The sequence below is a fragment of the Vulpes vulpes genome, chromosome 5 (assembly GCF_048418805.1).
Source record: "Vulpes vulpes isolate BD-2025 chromosome 5, VulVul3, whole genome shotgun sequence".
NCBI classification, from domain to species: domain Eukaryota; kingdom Metazoa; phylum Chordata; class Mammalia; order Carnivora; family Canidae; genus Vulpes; species Vulpes vulpes.
Window position 1 is genome coordinate 110,857,322 of NC_132784.1, and position 22,030 is coordinate 110,879,351.

A 22,030-nucleotide genomic window follows, 5' to 3' on the forward strand; every position below is an offset into this window, starting at 1 on the left:
AAGCAAGAAAGGGACAGGCCAGTAGCTCAATCTTGTACCCCAATTCTTCCTCCTTGGACACTTGTATTTTTCTACTCCTCCCATTGCAGGGCTTTTCCTCTCACTGAAAAGCTGTTCTCTACCTACACTAGTATTTTATTATCTCTGACAAAGAGACGAGTACTTGGACTTCCCATGACTCTAAATACTAATATTTAGTATCTACTGATGTCTACCATGGCTCTGGTCTAAGCCCGAGGCACATTTTACCTCATTTTCCTCATAAAAATGCCATGGCATTGTGAATATTAATAAAGGCCAACCTGGCCACAGTAGAGTCTGGAGCTAGAAGCGGGGGCCCTTCCACTCAACATCAATTACTGGAAGAACTGCCAATTACAGATCCTAACAGAATCTTCAACAGTAAAGGGTCATTACAGGCCAGCAGGGAGAGAGGAACATTGCATCTCCAACAAGAAACAGACCACGCCAGCAACTCCACCAATGAGAAACCATCATCACCTTCAACTCTTTGCTTCTTTCGTTCCAGCAACCCCTCCCAACTTCCTTCTCCATAAACTAATGTTCCTCTCCTTTGTTGGACTTGCCTCTGGTTTTCCCACAGCCCGCATGTCCTGAATTGCCATCTTCTGCTATTACTGAATAAACTCATTTTTGCTGGTAAAATCATGGACCATCTTAAGTTTACGAGCATCAGTGAAAAATGAGACCACCGCACTCCAACTTTCTCTTTCAAGTGATTACACTAGCAAGTGTGGTACAGGGGCCCCTGGGTGGCCCAGTGGTTGAGTGCCTGCCTTTGGCTCAGGGCGTGATCCCAGTCTGGGGATCGAGTCCCACATGGGGCTCCCTGCAGGGAGCCTGCTTCTCCCTCTGTCTGTACCTCTGCTTCTCTTTGTCTCTCTCAGGAATAAATAAATAAAATCTAAAAAAAAAAAAAAAAAGTGTGATACACTGTCAACATTATTAACAGCGCACCGCTCAAGTTCTGGCTCAGCTGTTTAATCTCAGGACCCTCATGGTTACTTCACCCAGAAAGTACTAATAAAAATATGCAGCCAGAGTTGCCCAAGTGAGGATCAAACGAGATCTCAACCTCAATGTTCCTGATGTCCACAAAGCAAGCACCAACGGCCAGGATAACAATAGAAAAACTGCATCTTTCAAATCCATGTATTTTGGTTTTATTCCAACTACTTACAAGGGGCAAGGACATGAATAGCTACACAAGTTATTTTAATTACAAGTTAATAAAAGCCTACATCAAATGCATTATCTTACAAAATACCAAGCTATGAGAGTATATAGAGTAATGTGCTGCTTCTGATACTTCGTTGACTTCAATTCCACTACTCCTTCCAAAGGTGAGATGAAGGCAGTGAGCTATTTGCAGAAAGAAGTGACTGTGTCCATCAGGCTGACATTCTGAACATCCTCTTCCTCAGTTCAGCTGTCTTCTGCTCCAGCTGAGCACCACAGTCCTCTGTGGCCTTTTCAATGCCTTCATGGTACTTCTCCAAAGCAGTTTTCAAACTTAGAAATATTTCCTAAGAGGAAAATGAAATGGACTAAGAATTATCCCATGTGTCAGCCTAAACTGATGAGTTATAAGAATTCTAACCATCTCATTAATATTTATTAATAACACTGTAAAGCCTAAATGATCTTCTGTGCGCGCACACACACACACACACACACACGCGCGCGCGCGCGCGCTTACTCATTTTAAGAATCCTTCTGCAGGCTCTACAGACACACCGAAAAAGTCCACTGCTTAGAAAGAACAGAGCAGAGACATGTGACAATGATTTGGATTCTAAGATGTGAAGAATGTATTTTTAATTGTCAAGGAAAAGCTTTTACTTTGGAGCTTTTCATCTCTACCAGGCAGGTGCCTGGGTTACTGCAGACAACTAGACCCTCTGCATCTGGCCCCAATCACCACTGAAAAGACAGGTCAACAGATTTAGTAAGTAATCTGTAGGACTGAAAAATACACATGTTACAGACATTTTACTAAGCTCATCAGGTAATGCTATAAGCTATGAGTTTTCATATAAACCTTATGTGGATGTGCTAAGAATTAAGAAAAAAACGAGGACAATTTTTATAGATGGAATAAAAATAATAAAAGAAGCCAGTTGGCCTTTAAACACTTTCTTCTATATCTCATACTCATCCAGTGCAATTTCAATCCTTGTAAGTTACTCATTTTTCTGGAAAAAAATAACTCTCAAATCTTGATACAAGAAGTGGTATTCTAACTTTACAGGTGTTTCATCACTGAAATAAAATAGCAGTCCTCTTCCAGTGGGAGAAGCAGGAATAAGTAGGTATCACGTCCTCAATTTTAATCGTCCCTCTCATTACATTTTTCTTAAACCTACAGTTTGGCTGCTACTTACCTTAGTTTAAATTTTAGTGTAGATACTATCTGATTTCGAACAAATTATATAGATTATAATTTAATATAGTGCAATTCATAACGTTTCAAAAAAGAACGAAACTATTTCCAGACTCTGACATTTATGCAAGTTTGAGAACTATTGCTCAAGATTCAGCGAATATAAATAGATGCTTAAGGCTAAACACTTTCCCAAAATCCAAACACAGATAGTTATTAAATCCTAATACAAAAATAGAAGAGTCTATTTAGATTTCTAAGATCTAATTGGGCATCAAATTACTACTACTATGATGGAATGTGAATCATTAAGAAAATAAGTCAAACATTTTTGAAAGCTTTATTTCTTAAATCTTAAAGGAAAAACAAGGTGAATTAGTTGCTAGCTTGCGTAAACACTATTTAAAAAAAAATACTCAGCACATTCAGCAGCTATAGATCAATTTAACTTCCTAGTTCCATAGGAGTGTCTATTTATTCTTACTAAAAAGGAAGCTGAATAAATTTGGTAGAACGATAGTACTCGTAAGAAACTATTAAGACCAAGTAAGGTTAAAGAAAGATACACAATCTAAACATCTGAACCAACCACTTTGACATGCCTAAGGAAACCATTTCCTACCAAGAACAAAGACACTCTCATGGAGGAACCAAACCCTGAAGGTAGAGCCCCATTAAATGAATGATGTGTTAAAAGCCCATTCCAGGGGTGCTTGGGTGGCTCAGGGGGTTGAGCATCCAACTCTTGATCTCAGCTCAGGTCTTGATCTCAGAGTTCAAGCCTGACATTGGGCTCCATGCTGGACATGGAGCCTACTTAAAAAAAAAAAAAAAAAAAAAAAAGCCCATTCTAGGGCTTCTTTCAACAGAAAGAAGAAGCAAGCACACGGTAGAAGTTACGAGGCAAACATCACCGGATGTTAATGACACAAGCACAACCCTCTCAAATGCTATTTTAGTTTCCAACTGAATTCTGTATCCAAGTGGAACTTTATATTATTAATTCACATATAATTCACAAAATAAGTATATCTTACTATGATGACATCACTAAAGTTAAATATTTTTGAATTCAAAGTCTGGTTCTGTGGTGTGTGTGTGTGGTAACCACTAGGTGCCTGAGGCTAGAAAACTGACATTTAAATACCTACAGGCCCCCGAGCTGCCCTTTCCACACTTCCGCTGCTCAGCAGCCACAGCTACCTAGTGGCTACCGTACTGAAAAGGACAGAAGAGCATCCCCATCACTGCAGAAAGTTCTACTGAATGGCACTGGTCTAGGTAACTTTCTCACTTGCAAATCAGGTAAGTTTAAGATGACAGTTGACCCTTGAGCAACGTGGGTTTGAATAGCGCAGGTCCACTTATACATGGATCTTTTCGTGGTATAGGATTATAAATGTATTTTCTCTCTCTCGTGATTTTCTTCATGACATCTTCTTTTCTCTGGCCTACATAATGTAAGAATACGGTACACAATACATACAGCATACAAAATATGTTAATTGGCTGTTTATGTTATCAGTAGGCTAGTAGTCACAGCAGGCTATCTTTTCCTTTTTGTGGAAGGTAATTATGAAGGAAGCTAAAAGGAGCTCTTTGGCAAAATGCATCATGCACCACAGGGTTCCGACTCTACCACACTGTTTAGGACACACTGATACCACAGCACAGACTGGGTAAAGTTATAACTTAGCAACTTCAACAACTGCAGGAACTGTCCGGATCAGTGACTCTGTGCCACTCGGAAGAAAAGAAAAGATTTAATGTAGCAAAGGGCCCAATTCTACTTAGCATTTTTATTTTGGAGAAAAAGGCATGTTGATCAAGTGTGCAGGTGACGCTAAGCCATGAAAAAATCGTTAATGTGAATGATACAAAGAGTTGATATGACCTTGATACTTGGAAATTCACATTTAAGGAAGCAGATGAAGCCTTAAAGAAATAATAGTAAAATTCTGAATTAAAAGTCCCAAGGAATGGCTGCACTCAAGCATGGTGAAACATTTTAACTAGACAGAGCTACATGCGGAACCGACAGGGGTCATTTAATTGATCACCAGCTCAATATGAGCCAAGGCGAGAAGCTGCTGCTAAAAATCCAAGCCAGTAGTACACATCATTAACAGAAGCACTGTGCTTTGGGACTGGCCATGGTATTATCTGGGAGGCTATGTTTAGTACTGGGTTCTACATTTTAAACAGAATAATGACAAGCAGGAAACAGAGGGGAGAAGACAGTAAACAGGATAGTAATGAATCTGAAAATTAAGCTATATAAAGAATGGCTGGAAAACTGGGGCTCATTAACCCAGATGAGATGGCTAGAGGAACCCATGATCATTATCCTCAAATGTCTGAAGTGATATTAGGCACACGACGATATAGATTTGTTCCAGAGAGATCTTGGTTCACTTGAGTACAGAAATTTTAAATTTGAAATAAGAAATAACATTTTAACCACTAAGCTGTCCTAGTAGAAGAGCTTGGATGGTTATGAGCTCAATGATATTGAAAACAATGAAGCAGAACCTATCGACGGTTCTCAAAAGCCACAGGAAAAAAATGCCAATCATGAACCCTAAAGAAGCTGACGATTCCAATTCAGGACATTTGGGTGGGGTTGGTTTGTTCATTTTTTAATTCCTCTTTGAATTCTAATGCACAGCCAGTTGTAAAAGAAACACCGTGCTGGATGACCATCCAAGTTTACAAATATTGATGAAAAACATCCTACATCTAAGGCACCATTCCAGACACGGTTTGACAGGACATACTAAGGTAAGAAATACATGATCCCTATTGTCAAGAAACTTAGAATGTTACTGGTGAGACCTGGAGGCACCGACCCCAGTTACACAAGGCCGTAAGGCCCGCAGGGACTGCCAGCCAAGTGCTGACTTACCTAGTCGCTGGTCCACTCGCTGTGCCTGACCATGTGGTAACAAAGAAATATTAACTAACTGATTGCTTTAAGAAGTAGGACTGGGTTTCTCCTAAGATACTCACATTTCTAACCCACATTCTAAGGACAAAAAAGGGCTGGGCCTTGGTGAATATCCAGTTCTGGGGCAGGAGAAGAGATGTAGTTGAAATGTGTAAAGAAAGGGAAAAACACAGAAAGTCAGGATAGCAGGCCGGATGGACCGCAGCAGAAAAGACAGCCATTCTCTTTTCCTTTCCTTCGTTCCATCCTTCCCTCCTTCCTCCCTTTCCCAGCAGCCTGGAGACGACCCTCAGTGTACGTATGTGCACCGTTAGCGATGTTGTCTCTGGCGGGGTTAAAGTTCCTGAGAACCCATGCGGGACTGTCTGTGGCATCTCAGTACTAGGACCCCTTGCAAATTGGATGTGGGTGGTGGAGGGGAGAGACAGCAAGTATTTAAATATTTCTCAGGTATCAGGGTTTTAGGAAACCTGGATCCAATATGTCAATAGAGGCAAGGCGAAAAAGAATGAGGGGGAAAAAAAAGAGAGGCCACGGGCTTTCATAGGATAAAGGGCTGTTTTTAGTGATTTCTAGTACAGGTGTTCAGGGCAATCTGGAAGATATAGGTCAAACTTCGAAACTTAAGCAAAAATGAGCACTAGGACATGTATCAGGAAAAGACTATTTCTTTGAGACCCTGGCAGTTAAGAAAAGGACAGAAACAGGTAAATACTTGATGTGTGGCATACTGACATTTCGGAAGGACAAAAATGTAGAAGATATGTGTCCTCATTAAACAGAACGGTTTATGAAATGATAAAATAAATACTCTGAAACAAGCAAGAATAAGAGCAGAAGTAACTTTAGGCAACTATGATAAGGATATAATTAAGTCTCATCACACAGGGGCCACCCTCAGCTATTCTGTTTCAGCTAACAACTCAAGCACATTTAACACTGATGTTGAGAAGATAAAATATTTTTTTTTTAAAGATTTTATTTATTTATTTGAGAGAGAGAAACAGAGAGACAGAACATTAACAGAGGGAGGGGCAGAGGGAGAAGCAAACTGCCTGCAGAGCAGGGAGCCTGATGTGGGGCTCAATCCCAGGACTCTGGGATCATGACCTGAGCCGAAGGCAGACACCTCTCACCAACTGAGCCACCTAGATGCCCCAAGAAATACTTTTGAGATCCTTTTATCAGGACAAAAAAAAAAAAGGCAGCAACTTTTTAGAGGATATTACTTAACGTCACTATCCAACTTCACTTACCAAAAAAGTTCAGAACCTGTATGGAGCACCCACTCCTATTGCAGAGCATGGTGCTTGGCTGAGTCAGGGGGAAAGGACAAGGGGAAAAAAAAGTATGAAGGAGGCATACCTCCAAACACAGGTAATGGAGAAGGGGCTATAGATGGAATCAGAACCAGGGAACCGGGAGGTCAATCTCTATTTCAGAGAGCCAACAGAATCTTGAACGTGAGGGCAGCAGAACCGCCTCTATGAGCTGGTGAGACTGCACCTGTGGGCACCCACTCACCTGAGACTTCAGCTTCTCCCTCTCAGTGGCATCCTTCAGTTGCTGAATTCCAAATTTAATTTTCTGGATTTCTTGATTCATTGTGGTTACTCGCTCATAGACAGCTCCTCTTTTTTCTTGAACTTTATTGCAATCTCTAGAGGAAAACAGCTAAATTTTAGCTCTGCGCTAGCATCTGAAAAGGTAAACATTAACTTCTTCCTTTTGATTCCAAAGAGATCTTGTATATTTGTTTGACAAACCTAACCCCCTTCTCAGGACATAAAAGCAGAGAGCTGCAAACCCCCGGGGCGGGGGGCGGGGGGTGGTGGCCTGTACCCAAGGGCTATAATTTACAATGGAGACTTTAAAATGTGCACCCTCATGTGTCCCCCACTGGGGGGGATGTGGCTCAGGACTTTTCTGCAAGGCAGTTTGGCAGCAAATACAAAATCCCCCGGTTCCCCTTCATCTTCATCTGCATGACCCAGAACAAAGGAAATCTTTACCACGTGCAGGCTGAAATGCAGACATCTTGGAGATGGGGTGGGGGGGGGGCATATTCTAATAATAATTCTCAGAACCAACGGGAAGAAGGCTCTCCCCAAGCAACACCCCAGCATCCTAACGACAGCCATAAACACTTAGGGAAGTATTCATTCTTACCTGGATAAGGTAGACAAGACTTTTTCTCAAAATGTGGATGTCACAGCCCACCTGGACTATCACATGGCCAGTTGATTCATGTAAGGCAGCCCTGGCCCAGTCCTTTAAGTACACTAAGACAAGCTGTGGCACCAGAGCCCTTCAGAGAATCATGCAAGGGAACTGGAAGCAGGACATCCGGAATGGGAAAAATCTAGGACCTAAAACATCTCTAGATCTAGACACAGCATTATCCAATTCAAAATTAATTCATCCTTTTTTAGTCACCTGCAGGTGGAATAACTTTTAGAAATCATAGGAGTTTGGGGATCTTGGGGAAAAAATAGACCAGCTTCTCCCAATTATTTTCCAACATGTCAAACAAAACAAGTTCCTACTCGATCACGGTGCGTTTGTACTGCTTGACATCCTCGTGCTTCTTATTTATTTTGAATTGTGCTGTGGCGAGTTTTTCCTTCTTGACGATCATCAGTCTTTTGAAGGAATTTTCTTCCGTCTTCAACTTCTTCAGCTCTGACTCGTCACTCTCAATTCGGTCCTCCAAGCTCAGGCTCTGTAGGTCACAGAAGGTATGTTAAGTTGACATATCCAATTAGGATTTATAAACACGAGCACCTATTTCCTGGGGTGAGCTATGAGATGAGACAATCTGAAGGTGAAATAAAACTGCCTGAGCCTGGAAAGCCGAGCAGAAGAATGCAGAGTCAGGAGGAGGACGCAGCAAGGTGCTGGGGATGTGAGGAAAGAACAGGACCCCAGGCCAGGCTGCACAGAGGGGTTTGGGTCTCAACTAAGGTAGGAGGAATGGAGAGAAAAAGGGGAAACCCTCGGGTAAAAGCAGCAACCTCAATCTTTTCTGTTAACTCCGGATGACAGATAAGGTTGGGACAGGACACCTCAGGCCACCTCGCCTTCCAACCACCCCTACTTCCCTCAAAAAAAAAAAAAAAAAAGAAATCCTTTATCAAATGCAATGTTAGTGATCCTGGGGACGGTGTGGGTTACTGTGATAAAGTTAAGAAGTAAAAAGGATTTTCAAGCTTCCAGCCTGAGAAACTTAAATAACATTGGCATTAGCTCTCTCCATCTTCAGGGCAGGTACATAAACTAAAATCCCAGGTACAATGTGAGGCCGTCAGTTGGGACTTTAGGCTTACTGGTGAGAGGATAATTTCCAACTGTTGGAATAAGTTTAAAATTCCATTACTTTCTCCCAAAATATACATGGCAATCTGCCATGTTAATTAATCATTCATTTCATCTGAAGGTTACGATAGGTCTTACCGCGGCTGTGTTTAAGAAGAAAAATGTTTTATTTGCTCAGTGTACACTGCCACATTTATTATACTCTAGAATGATCCTGCCTTTCTTTAGGAAAGTAGTAACAAAAAGTCAAAGCAAGTCCGAGGAACTATAGTAAATGATTACATAATAAAAACATTAAAATTCCACACTATACAAACCTCTTTTAAGATGCTGGTTAATTTTTCCCTATTATCTGCAAGGTCCTGTATTTTCTTCTGATATAACTGTACCTCCATTTGACATGAAGGCAAGCAGTCAACGGAGTCTCTATAGATTTCATACTTTTCCATCACTTCTTGCTTTGAAAAAAAGAAACACAAAAACCAGTTTGATAGTCTCCTTTATGAAACTGCAGTACTGTCAATTTGTTTGCTCTTAAATAATTTCTGCACTTAATACTGAAAGCTTAAGAGCAGAGAACAATTAAGTTTCTAGGTCAGTAAGAATGTGCTATTACTGACATGTGTCTAAGTACATATAATTACGCTTCTTAATTGCCAAATATCCTTACACAAAGGAAAACTGCCACAATTTTACTAAATCACTCACTGAAGTACCTTCCAAAGGTTATTCATGATGATTTTAAAAGAGTTCGTGTCTGCTAATATTCAAACTGCTCCTAATTACTCCTGGGCAATTGTATTACCAATTATAATCTTCCTATTCATCTGTATAATAACTACAGCTGATTCTTTTTAAAAGATTAATTCCTCTTCTAAAATTAGAAAATGAACACGTTCACTCCAACCACCGTAACAATACAGACTGACTTTTCTTCTCCCCACTAGCCTACCCCTCCACCCACCTTATCAACCAACTGGACTTTGTCATCAGTGAAATGCTTAATCATATTATTGCTCATTTTTGTTGTCTTTTTCTTACCAATCTGTAAACACTCTTTGCATGTCATGGATGTAATTCCTTTACCTCTCATAGGCACTATAAACATGTTCCATAGGTTTTTTTCTATAGCCTTTGGGTTTCCAATCTCAATTAAAAAAAAAAAATTCATCCCATTTTAAGATTATACAAATGTTCTCCTAAAATTTCTAAAATTGTTAAAGTTTTAATCCACATAGAATTTGTTTTTGTAAATGGTGCAAGGTATAGACACAGTTCCCTTTTCTTCTAAGTGAACAGCCAACTGAAACTCAACTAATTTTATTAAGTAAACTACACTTTTCTCCTAAATAATCAGACCTATTTTTGGCTCTCATTTCTGTTCTGGTGACCTTTGTCTATTCTTGTGTGATAATTCTTAATTATCAGGAATCACTAGAATAGGAAATTCAGAGATATAAAATCCCTGTCTCAAAAAAAAAAAAAAAAAAAAAATCCCTGTCTCAAAGGATGCTAACTTGTCTTCCTGCTGCTACTTCTATCCCACTGTGTCTCCAGCCATCTCTCACAGTTATTCATCTTTTTAAACATAAATTATATCATGTTCCAATATCTGCCTTTTAAAGTAACCAGTGGAGTGCCCTTGCTCCTAAAGTAAAATCCAGTATCCTGAATAATCTGCCTATTGTTTATCTGTTATTGTTTATTCTGTGGTTGCCTCATGCCACTCCCCGTCCTGTGCATTAGGCTGTGTTCCTTGAATATACCTCGCTTCCTTCTACCTCAAAGAATTTACACATGTTGCTCCCTCTGCCTCCAATGGTCCTCCATGTACAAATTTAGTAGAATAACCACTGTCTATTTTTCAGATGTCAGCATCAATTCCTACTTCCTTCCCCCCACTATCCCAGGTTTCCAAAACATTAAATCAGGCTACCCTCTTTATTTCAAAGAACCCTATACTATTTTTTGTCTCTTTTTGATGCTTTTTAAAAAATATTTTCAGAGCAGTTTTAGGTTCACAGCAAAACTAAGCAGAAGGTATAGGGACTTGCCATGTACTTCCATTATATAATTGATTATAAACTTAATACTTTTCTCTATCAGAAAAAAATAACAAAATAAGTCTCCTGAGGACAGAATTTCTATTTTGATCACGCAGGACAAAATCTCAAAAATGTGTTGCATAATTGAACAAATGTCTTAAAACTGTACTTCGTTTCCCTACACCTACTTTAGAAGAGAATTACATATCAGGGACAAGAGCAAAAAGTTTAAGAGGAAAAGAAGTGTAGATAAACTTGGAAATCACAAAATTAACATACAACTAAACAAGAGTTGCTAAAAAGAAAAAATATATATGGAAAAGCGTTAAAATTATAAAAGGAAATTCACCCTGGAATTTTTAAGTTTCTGGACTGTGTCTTTCATTTTTTCTTTATAATTCTTTAGCTTCTCTGGAGAATCCACAATTTTTGTTTTCAAACTCTCTTGAACTTCTTTCAAAGAAACTACTGACAATTTCAGTTCATTCTGTTGAGAAAACATATTTACATATTAGACAGAGTAATAAAATTGTTAACTTACAATAATGGAAAAGAACAAAGAAATTGGGTCCATGCTTGTTGTTGTGGGGGTAAAATTAAATTATGATCACCTGCTTATTTGCTCCCATCTGTCTATGGGCTAAAGACTAAGCCTCTCAGCAAGACATTCAAGGTCCTTTACTGTACTCCTCCTGTCCTTGCCAATGTCCCCTTCGGCCAGTTCCAGTAAGTACATCAACAACCTGCTAATACCAGTCCTAGGTTTACAGATGCAAGTGATCTCTCTTTGAGCAGTACAGTCCTTCTGAATACCATCATCCCACTCCTGTAGCGCCTCTTGAGTTTCATTCAGCCTTGGAAATCCTGCTCCCACTTCCTCTACCTTCTTTCTATGAAGAGTACAATCACTGTACACACAATGGTTTAATTATGGACTTAATCTGTGCTACTGAATTTACTGAATGATTTGGGGTTGTGAAGAGTTATCTTTGTTCTCCCAGAACACAGACAAAGCAACAGCACTGAGGAGGTGGTCAATACAGGCCTGTTGAATTATAACAAATTTCCTTGCTCTCCTGAATTTCAAACCATTTGGGGAACTGAAGTGAAGGGCATTGGAGAATTCTGTGAAAACTCTCTGCAAGTCTAAAATTATATAAAAAGATAAAAATATTCATATGAACTTCCTTCCCAAGAATTATTGATAAATTACGTTTACATTGTGAGAGACTCTATGTATTGATATGGAAAGATTTTCAAGAATATTAAGTAAAAGAATCAATTATAGGGGGATCCCTGGGTGGCTCAGCAGTTTAGAGCCTGCATTCAGCCCAAGGCATGATCCTGGAGTCCCGGGATCGAGTCCTACATCAGGCTCCCTGCGTGGAGCCTGCTTGTCCCTCTGCCTGTGTCTCTGCCTCTCTCTCTCTCTCTCTCTCTGTCTCTCATGAATAAATAAATAAAATCTTAAAAAAAAAAGAATCAATTATAGGTCAACGTATTAACATAAACCCATTTCTAGGAACACAATAAGAAAGCAGCAACAGATAACTATATGCATCTATATAAATAAATGCATGCAATGTCACTGGAAAAGGACAGGAGGGGAAGGAGGCCAGAGAAGAGGGCCTTCTGTGTCTCACTCTCTGTCCCTCTCACTATACATATGTATGCATTTGAGTATTTTGTAACAGGAATATATTCCCCTACAGCTTATGTAAATTGTCTACAAATTATTTTTTAACTAAAAAATACCACAAATGATTTTACATTTTGACCAACTAACTCAGGCTAAAATTCAATGTTTGAAACAATATATGTTATTTTAGCAATAGCCCCACTATGTTTTCTACTTTCACAAGCTCTACAAAACTAGAGGCCACCCTCCTTACAACTGACATTGACTTTCTTTTTCTTTTTCTTTTTTTAAGATTTTATTTATTTATTCATGACAGACACAGAGAGACAGAGAGGCAGAGACACAGGCAGAGGGAGAAGCAGGCTCCACACAGGGGGACTTGATCCCAGGTCTCCAGGATCACACCCTGGGCTGAAGGTAGCGCTAAACCGCTGAGCCACCCGGGCTGCCCTGACATTGACTTTCATCACATTTCTTCCCTTTATAAGAAGACTAAACTGGATATTCTAATTACAAAATGATGTTGTTTTAATGTAGATTTTAATGGGACAGAAAGAACTGAATAATAAAACTGAACCACAGTCAATACTACTCAGATCAAAGCATTGGCTAATAAAAAAAGTGAGAGAAAAATGAGGAATATTTTACACCAAAGTAAATTTCAGGTAGTTCTATAATATGTATTAATAGGGAAGCCATAAAAGTACAATGAGACAATGTGGGATTAAAAACATGAGAAATGGGACAGGGTTTTTTATGTATAGAATTAAATCCACAAACCATAAAGGCCATGTCTATAAATTTTACAGTAAAAACATAAGCCTTCTAATGGAAAAAAATCATGAATTTTAAAGATAGTTAATATCCCTAATTCATAGTTTCTTTTAAAAAAAAACAAAAAAACACCAAATAAGCCAGGAACCACAGGTAGTTTACAAAATAAGAAATAACAACAAACCATTCAATAGATGTCAAAATCACTAAGAATGAAAAAAAAATCAAAATTAAAATGAGGTGTTTTTTTTCCTATATAAGTGACAAAGCAAACTAAAAGCATCACATTTTGGCAACAATAGAAAAAAAGAACACTCTCAGATTCTATTGGTAGGAATGTAAATTGATATCCTTTAAGAAGTCAGTTTGGCAAAGTGGGGTAGTTTTAAACGTGTATTTCCTTGAACCCAGAAATCTTCCATGTAGGAAGATGAAAAACAGCCCGGTACACAGACATCTGTGTGTGTATGCGGGTGGGTGTGCAGCACACACACGCAGCTGTCCAGCAGAAGAAACATTAGAAGCCAACGAGTGTCTGTCATTAGGGCACCAGAAGGACCTACATAAGTGCAATCACAACCACATGCAGCTGTTAAGGTAATGAGGATCTACAGTGGCATGCAAGGTATTTCTGCTCTTTTGTTCAGTGAAAAAAAAAAAAAAGGCAGGTTTGAGGCATATGAAGTCTAATAGCTCTGATGTAAAATTACACATGCCTCTCTGCACAGAGAGGTGTCATATATGACACAAATCAGACTGTGTGCTGAGCTTTCAGGTGATTTTCACTCTCCTCATACATTTCTGCGTTTCCATTTAAAAAAAAAACAGTAGTCAGCTATTATATTTAAATTGAAAACAGTTGAATTAGTTTCATTTTAAGGAAAAATGGAGAAACATTAGGCTATAATAACAGTTAAAATACTCCACACAAAACATTCAAACCTTAAATGCTGGTTATATGAAAAGACACTTACCAAACGCTTGGTTTTCTCTGAAATATCAGACTTCTTTTGGGAATTTCCATCCTGAAGCACTATCTAAGGAAAAAAGAAAACTGTTTTCTGTAATGATTCAAAATAGATTTAAATTTCGCCACTCCATGCTTTCTCATAAAATAAAAGGTAAGAAAGGAAAGGAGTTAAATGGATTAGAACGGATATTCTCAAATTTCTCTGTTTACGATGCCCCCAGGCCAGAAGAAATACCTAAGGGTTCCTTTAGTAAATAGTGGAGGCCACATCACTGCATAAGTACTTATGTCCTAACAACTTAGTAGCCCTTTGAAAAAGTCATGCATACAAATCCAAAGAAAAAACAATGTTTCATTCATTCTTAAATAACCACAACTACTCCCATTGGATGCATGACCTATGGGGCACAGTACAAATTCACACGCGTTGGAATCTGAGTGGACACAGACATTCTCATTTCCTGTTCTATGAGGTTTTTCATGGAATACTGGTTTCTCACCACAGCAAATGCCAAAACCCAGGTTCGCAAAGATACAAAAGGAGGCAATGTCAGTTACTGGAACCCGGAGCCAGTGGTTCAAGCACGGCAAGACAGACGCTGAGCATCTCTGTTTCCCCTGAAATTTTAAAACACCCTGAAGCAGCCCCGCAGGTTTGTGTCAAGTCCAGGGTGCTCTCACACATCATGGGAACAGCAAGATTAGAACGCGGAAAATCCTAAAAAAATTCTAGTCAACAAGACAGTGTAGAACTTTGACCACACAAATGAATAATCACGGTGGACAGAAGTACATTTCCATCATAAGGAGCACAAACGGGCACAGCAATAGACCCTATATCTTTAGTAACTGAAAGTAACGTGCCCTTACCCCCTCCACATCCATTAATTTAATTTTATTTTTTATTAAGCTAACAATGGTGGAAATAAAATGAAACCTCATTCACTTGGGGTTGAGAGGCCAGGAGGGGGAGCTCTCACTCCGCACCACCAGTGTCAACCACAGGAAGCCTCATCAACAACCACATCAACTGGGGGCCCCAACAGGGCAAGACACCCACCCCATCTCCACGGGAAGGCACTACCCCTGCCGCTCCACCAGGGAGGAACCATCACCACCCTCGATTCCTGCCTTTCCTCCCAGGACTTCCATTCACAACAACCCCTCCCAACGTCCCCCATCTCCATAAAATAACATTTCTCTCGTTTGTTTGTTGGGCTAGCCTATGGTTTTTGCCGCAGCCTACTTGTGCCAAACTGCAATTCTCTGCTATTCCCAAATAAGCTTATTTTTGCTGATAAGATAACTGACTGTTTAATTTTTAAGGTCAACACAGCTGATACCGTTTTTTGACGAAATTCTTGATTCAGTGATTGCTGCAGCTCCTGAATATCATCGGAAAGCTGCTTGAACTCTGCTTGTTCTTCAACTGGAACAGAACTAAACATAGCAAAACAGATGAAAACAACATGTATCAAGTTCTTAACTTTGCAAGGCCAAAACAGTCCCTGTCCTCAAATGACTCAAGTGAAAGCAACAACAAAAAACTATCTGCTTTCATGTTTCTGAGTTCTCATCCCTCCATGTGACAGAGATTTAAAATAGATGACCTGGCCTCTACAACACAGAAAAAAAAAAAATCAGATGGGCTCCTTCGGCCTTCCACCACCGAATCTACGAATCTACGAATCTACGACTCGCCTGCATGGAGACCTGCCTTTTCTAATGCGGCTCCTAATTTGAGGAGTGAGATACTCCCTTTCCTGTCAGTGCTGGCTCCTGCCAGACTCCTCTCCTCCCCTCTCTCCCAGATATCAGCCATTCCCTTTGCTCGGTCCATCCTTCTTAACAGCACTTGCCTGTGTAAAAGTTTCTGCCATGGGCATGGTTCACAACTTCTGTTTTGAGACATGGTACAGAATTGTGGTTTTAATTATTATTTCCTTGACTGCTGGTGAGTTTAATAATCTTTACATATTTTTAATTAGCTATTTGCATTTCTTCCTCTGTAAATCCCCTGTTCTTAGCCTCTGCCCATTTTTCTATTTTCCTTCTGCCCTTAGTTGGTAGGAACTTCATACATTAGGAATATTACACAGGCTTTCTTATGAGGGACAGTGCTCCTCTGCTGCATAGGCTGCAAATACCTGTTCCCAGTCTGTCACTTATCTCTTGACTTGGTTTATGCTAAACTTACCTGTGAAATTTTAGTATCTGCCTCCTATTCCCAGTCTCTGCAGTGTACTGCAGTCTCTAAAGACAATCTGTATCAGGGCAGTTTAGGAAAGCTTCCCCGTGAAACAAAGAAACTCATAGCCATCAAGAAATTATAAGGGATGGGAAATCCTTCTGCTCCAAATCTATCTATCTACCTGACCAAGAAACCCTAATTCCTGAATGACTCTCCTAAGTGACTGGTGAGGCAAAACAAAACAAAGCTCTGTTGAAGGAGTAAAACTTTTAACAGAATTAACTGACCTTAAGGAAGAAGGAGGGGCCAGTTACTGCTCACCAACACACAATAAATACTTCCAGACAGAATTTAGGAGTTAAGTGAATCGCTTTAAAACAACTCAGGCTAATTCACTAACTATAAGAATATATTACATACTAAGAGAAAGAAGAAAGAATTTTTCCTTTTTTGGGGACAGGTAAACTTAAATAGTCTGCTTTACTTGAAGTAGCCTACAGGGTTGTAATATGCTACTCATGATTCATTTTACATCTTGAAATTAAATTTATTTGTTAATCTACTTACTCAAGTCTCTCCAATTTCATTAACGCTTCCTGGTGTGCAGTATTTAACTGGTGCATTTTGTCCAGAGAAGATTTCTGTTAAAGCAACTTTCATATTAGTGCCTTTCAACACAAACAGCGATGTGCTTAAACAAAACAAAACAAAACAAAAAAACTCCCAGTACACACTGCAAAATGCTTACTCACCTCTCAGCTTTCACCATCAGAAATAAGACTTTAAGAGAGGACAGGAATTCGTGATGAGTGAATTAGGAATCCCTTATTCACACATAAATGCTGAGTTCTTACCATAGGCACTGTGCTAAGTGCCAAGAATAATACTCAAGAAGACAGAGTTACAGTTGGGATTTAAGTAGCTCATTTCACTTGAAGGGTCAGATACATGCATATTAGTCTACAAACCAGCTTGCTATGGGACTACAAAGAACGACATCCAGCCAACCTGGGTAATGGCTGGGGAGGAACAGCAAAGAGTGCTTCATAAAAACAACAGATGTTTGAGCTGTGTCTTTAAAAATGAGGAGAAATTAGCCAAGCAAAGTTGTATGTTTCTGTGAGTGTGTTAGCAAATACACATGAGGCTTTGGGGAGTCTGTGATGTTTAAAAAGTATCAGCTTAACATGATTTGTGCAAGGAAGCATTTATCTATATACTCAATGTTGCTGGAGCTGAAGTTCTAATTGTCTGGTGTAACTCTGGCACTTTTCTATGAATATGGTAACCCAAAACTAAGGACAGATGGAAGCAGATCACACGGGTGACCCATAATCTTTCCAAAGTCTCTAAATCGTTGATGAAATGAGTTTCCATCTGTTAAAGTGATTTACTTGGACTAATCTTACAATGCAACATTGGGCAAGCATGATAGACAAAACATCATTTTAGGCCATTCTTTAGAAAGCAAACATAAATCTCAAATACCTCAATTAAATAAAGCACACTACTATTAAACTTCAAAGAAAAATAATGTGAATTTGTCACTTTTCCTCTTCCTTTATATTTCCTAATATAGAAAAGGAGCCTCAACTATAGTTAAGATTAGAACAAAAACCCAGCCTTTCCCTAATGTTATCCAATAGCAAAGAGAACCTCATTCTGATATACATTTTCCAGTAATGGAAATCTGTGACTTACATAAATATTAAAATAAAATTGATCCTAACAGCTATATGACAATTAGATATCTGTGACAATCACTTCAAAACAGATTAGTAGTTCATAAGTGATGCTACTGATCTGGTTATGTGACCCAAAAATATATTTACATCTTACATATTGCCAAAGAAATTCCATATACGTCTCACGGCATGCTTCTCTGAAGTGAATAAAGTTGATAATGCCACTTAAAAACCGACTTGTCCGTTTTGTCTCTAAAATAGAAAGCAAGATTCCTTAAGTAAATCTTTGAGACAATGTAAAAATAAAATTCATCCTCTCCCACCATATACTCTGCTTGTAGCATGTAGAATAAAGCTGTGTGCATGCTATAATTAATCAAAGTGCAAAAACTGTGCTCTAATATAAGATCAGAATTATCTTTGCATTAATAAAAAAAAAGTAAATCATTTTTGGCTAAGAGTGAATAATAGGAAATAAATTTACTCTCCTATCTTAAACAACTTGAAAACCAGATAAAATATAAAAAGCAACAATTTCAGACACCAGATAACAAGTCCCTGAGAGAAACAAATGAGGTGAACCCTATTATATGTGCCAGTCTACTTGGGGGTTTTCAGGCTCTACTGCAAGGAGAGAACACAAACAACTATCAGGATTTGCTGAGTCACAAAGATAAGTTTGGTGTTTGGAGAGGCCAAGGCAACTAGAATTTATGAGTTCTAGAGGCCTTGGCCTTTCTCAACTAAACTATCTTCCTGACAGCCTTTATAAATATATTCTCTAAATATATTCTGTTTGTTCAGAAAGAAAGAGAAATGCATCAGCATTATAAGAGGAAGATTTTTTTTAAGTCCCAAATCAAACTTTATACTTAAAAAATGTCTGAAATAAAAAACACACCAGATGGGATTAATAGCAGATTGACCAGACAGATGAATGCATTAGTGACAATGAAGACACAACAATAAAAGCTATCTGAAAGGCCAGAGAGAAAATAATGAATATAGCACCTATGAGCTGAGGACATCAAATAGCATAACAAATGTGTAATTGGATCCCACAGAAAGGACTGGCAGAAAAAAACATTGTATAAAATATCCAAATATTTTCCAAATTTGATAGACACTACAGACATAGCCAAGGAAGTGAGTAAATCTAAGTGGGAGTTGGAGAACAGTGGGGGAGAGGAATATGACAACAAATAGAAAATCCCCCAAAAGCACATTATAATGCTAAAAACTTGTGATAAGGAGAAAGTCTTATAAGCAACTAGACAGGGGGAGGATGAAAAGAAAATAAGTCCCAGCTAAGTAAGCAAGTAAATAATTACTTTCATGTAGGAACAGTTGCTGATGCCTCGGGACTTGGAGCTGAGGTCCCTAGACGATGTGGGACTCTAGGAAGATACATCCTTAGTGAAAAGGTAGATAAGGAAAATGAAAATCTCTCACACCAGTGAAGGAAATGACAAAGGTACTACTGTCTCTTAGCCTTGTCTCTGGTGAGAAAATAATCTCAGAATTCTTTTTTTTTTTTTTTAAGATTTGTTTATTTATTTATTCAGAGAGAGAGAGGCAGAGACACAGGCAGAGGGAGAAGCAGGCTCCATGCAAGGAGCCCGACGTGGGACTCGATCCTGGGTCTCCAGGATCACATCCCGGGCTGCAGGCGGGGCTAAACCACTGCGCCAGCAGGGCTGCCTAATCTCAGAATTCTAAAGCTTGAACCCACCACCATAAGGATTTTGTTTGAGTTAAACTCTGTATGTGATCCGAGAACTACCAGGAATTAAAAGGTGATCATTAGCCAACATTAACCCTGGAACAACTCCCAGAAGCAAAAAGCATCTCAGGAGGGATGTGGCCTCAACTCCAGGAGCAGAAGGCCACAGGACTATTCTGCTGAAGACAACCTTAAATTTAAAATCCAAAGGCTTATATGCACATGTACACACACACAGAAGAAACAATCTGTCATCGAGTTATGGGGTATGGCTAAAACAGGACAAAAGGGAAATTTATGGCACTAAACACCTGTGTTAGGAAGAAGACAGGTCTCAAATTCATGTCCTCAGCTTCTACCTTAAAAAAAAAAAAAAATAGAGGAGAAAAAAATCCAGCAAATCCAAACTACACATGAAAAAAAGAGGGAACAACAATAAGTACAGAAACCAATAATATAGAAAACATGAATTCAGAAAAATCAATGAAACCAAAAGCTGATTCTTTGAAAAGATAAACAAAATTGATTAGCCTCTGGCCACACTGGTCTGGGAAAACTACAAGGGTGAAGAAATAAATTACCAGTGTCAGAATGAGAGAGGTACATCACTATGGACCCCAAAGACTGAAAAAAATGATAAAGGAAAGTTACCAACAACTTTATGTTAATAAATTTGCCAACTTATATGAAGTGGATAAGTTCCTGAAAAGGGAAAACACCAAAGCTCACTCAGGAGCACTGGCAATAAAACATCAGCATTTGACATTATCAGTGTTATGGACTTTTGCTATTCTAATAGGTGTGTGGTAGTTGGTCAGTTGATTTTTGACAAAAACTGCCAAAGTAATTCAATGGAAAAAGAACAATCTTTTCAACAAGTAGTGCTGAAATAATTGGTGACTATATCCAAAAAAAGAAAAAAACATGAACTTTGACCCTGTCTTACATCATATATAAAAATCCAAGCATTAAATAATAAAAGCTAAAACTATAATATGCTTGGGGTATCTAGGTGCCTTAGTTGGTTAAGCATCCAACATTTGATTTTGGCTCAGGTCATGATCTCAGGATCATGGGATCAAGCCCAGCACCTGGCTTTGCACTGGGTGTGGGGCCTGCTTGAGATTCTCTCTCCCTCACCTGCTGCCCCATCCCCCACTCATGCACACTCTAGCGCACGCTCTCTCCCTAAAATAGATGATAGATAGAACTATGATATACTTAGAATACACAAGTAAAATCTTACATCTCTGAGGCCAAGATTTCTTACTACTACACACACAAAAAATGGTCTTATGAATCATTTTTATGAAAAAAGAAAAAACTGATCAATTAGAATCTTCGAATTGAAGTATATTTTGCTTTCAAAAGATATTGTTATATTAAAAAAGCAAGTAATAGATGGGGAGAAAATATTTGCGTAATATTTATCTGATAAACTATGTGTTTTTATAGTATCTGAAGAAGCCGTACAATAATAGACAAACAAAAAAAAGACAGGAGCATGTGGCTTGCTCAGTTGGTAGAGCATGTGATTTTTTTTTTTTAAAGATTTTATTTATTTATTCATGAGAGACACAGAGAGAGAGGCAGAGACACAGGCAGAGGGAGAAGCAGGCTCCATGCAGGAAGCTCGACGTGGGACTCGATTCCGGGACTCCAGGATCATGCCCTGAGCCAAAGGTGGCACTAAACCGCTGAGCCACCCAGGGATCCCCGCGTCTGACTCTTGATCCAGGGTTGTGAGCTTAAGCCCCACAATGGGTACAGAGATTATTTAAAAAAAATAAAATCTTAAAAGAATGATTCAAAAAGACACTTCGCCTAAGAAGGTATATGGATGGCAAATAAGCATATGAACATATGCTCTTAGTCATCAGTGAAATGAAAATAAAAACCACTAAAAATCTCCAATATCAAGTCCAGGGAGGACATGGAGCAATTGAAAACTACCAGATATTGCTGATGGTATGATGCCACCACTTTGGAAAACAGTTCAGCAGTTTCTTAAAACACTGAGTATGCACCTAACACATGAGCCAGCATTTCTACTGCTAGGCATTTACCCAAAGAAATAAAAACACAGGTCCTTATGAAGACTCATAGCCTAGGTTCAGAGCAGCCTTGTTCATAATGGCCAAAAATGGAAACAATATACATGTGTATCAACTACAAAAATTGTAGCTTATATTTACAATAGAATACTATTCCAAAACAAAAAGAAACAAAGTACTAAATAAATGCAACTAATCTCAAAAGCATTCTGCTAAGTTAAAGAAGCCAGACACAAAAGACTACAGGCTATTATCTCATTTATATCAAATATTAGACAAGAAA

General features: G+C 38.8%; 1 protein-coding gene across 2 annotated transcripts in view; it reads right to left on the minus strand.

Moving 5' to 3' along the window:
* Positions 1 to 1,161: 1,161 nt before the first annotated feature.
* Positions 1,162 to 22,030, minus strand: part of NUF2 (NUF2 component of NDC80 kinetochore complex) — a 28,189-nt gene continuing 7,320 nt past the window's right edge. For both annotated transcript variants that reach the window (XM_072759604.1, XM_025991645.2), the window contains 9 exons: positions 18,125 to 18,222; positions 16,853 to 16,926; positions 15,438 to 15,534; positions 14,099 to 14,161; positions 11,061 to 11,198; positions 8,984 to 9,124; positions 7,898 to 8,073; positions 6,876 to 7,011; positions 1,162 to 1,547 (listed from right to left, as the gene is read on the minus strand). In XM_072759604.1, coding sequence (XP_072615705.1) covers positions 1,413 to 1,547; positions 6,876 to 7,011; positions 7,898 to 8,073; positions 8,984 to 9,124; positions 11,061 to 11,198; positions 14,099 to 14,161; positions 15,438 to 15,534; positions 16,853 to 16,926; positions 18,125 to 18,222 — 1,058 coding nt within the window. In that variant the 3' untranslated portion in view covers positions 1,162 to 1,412. The remainder of the gene's footprint in view (positions 1,548 to 6,875; positions 7,012 to 7,897; positions 8,074 to 8,983; positions 9,125 to 11,060; positions 11,199 to 14,098; positions 14,162 to 15,437; positions 15,535 to 16,852; positions 16,927 to 18,124; positions 18,223 to 22,030) is intronic.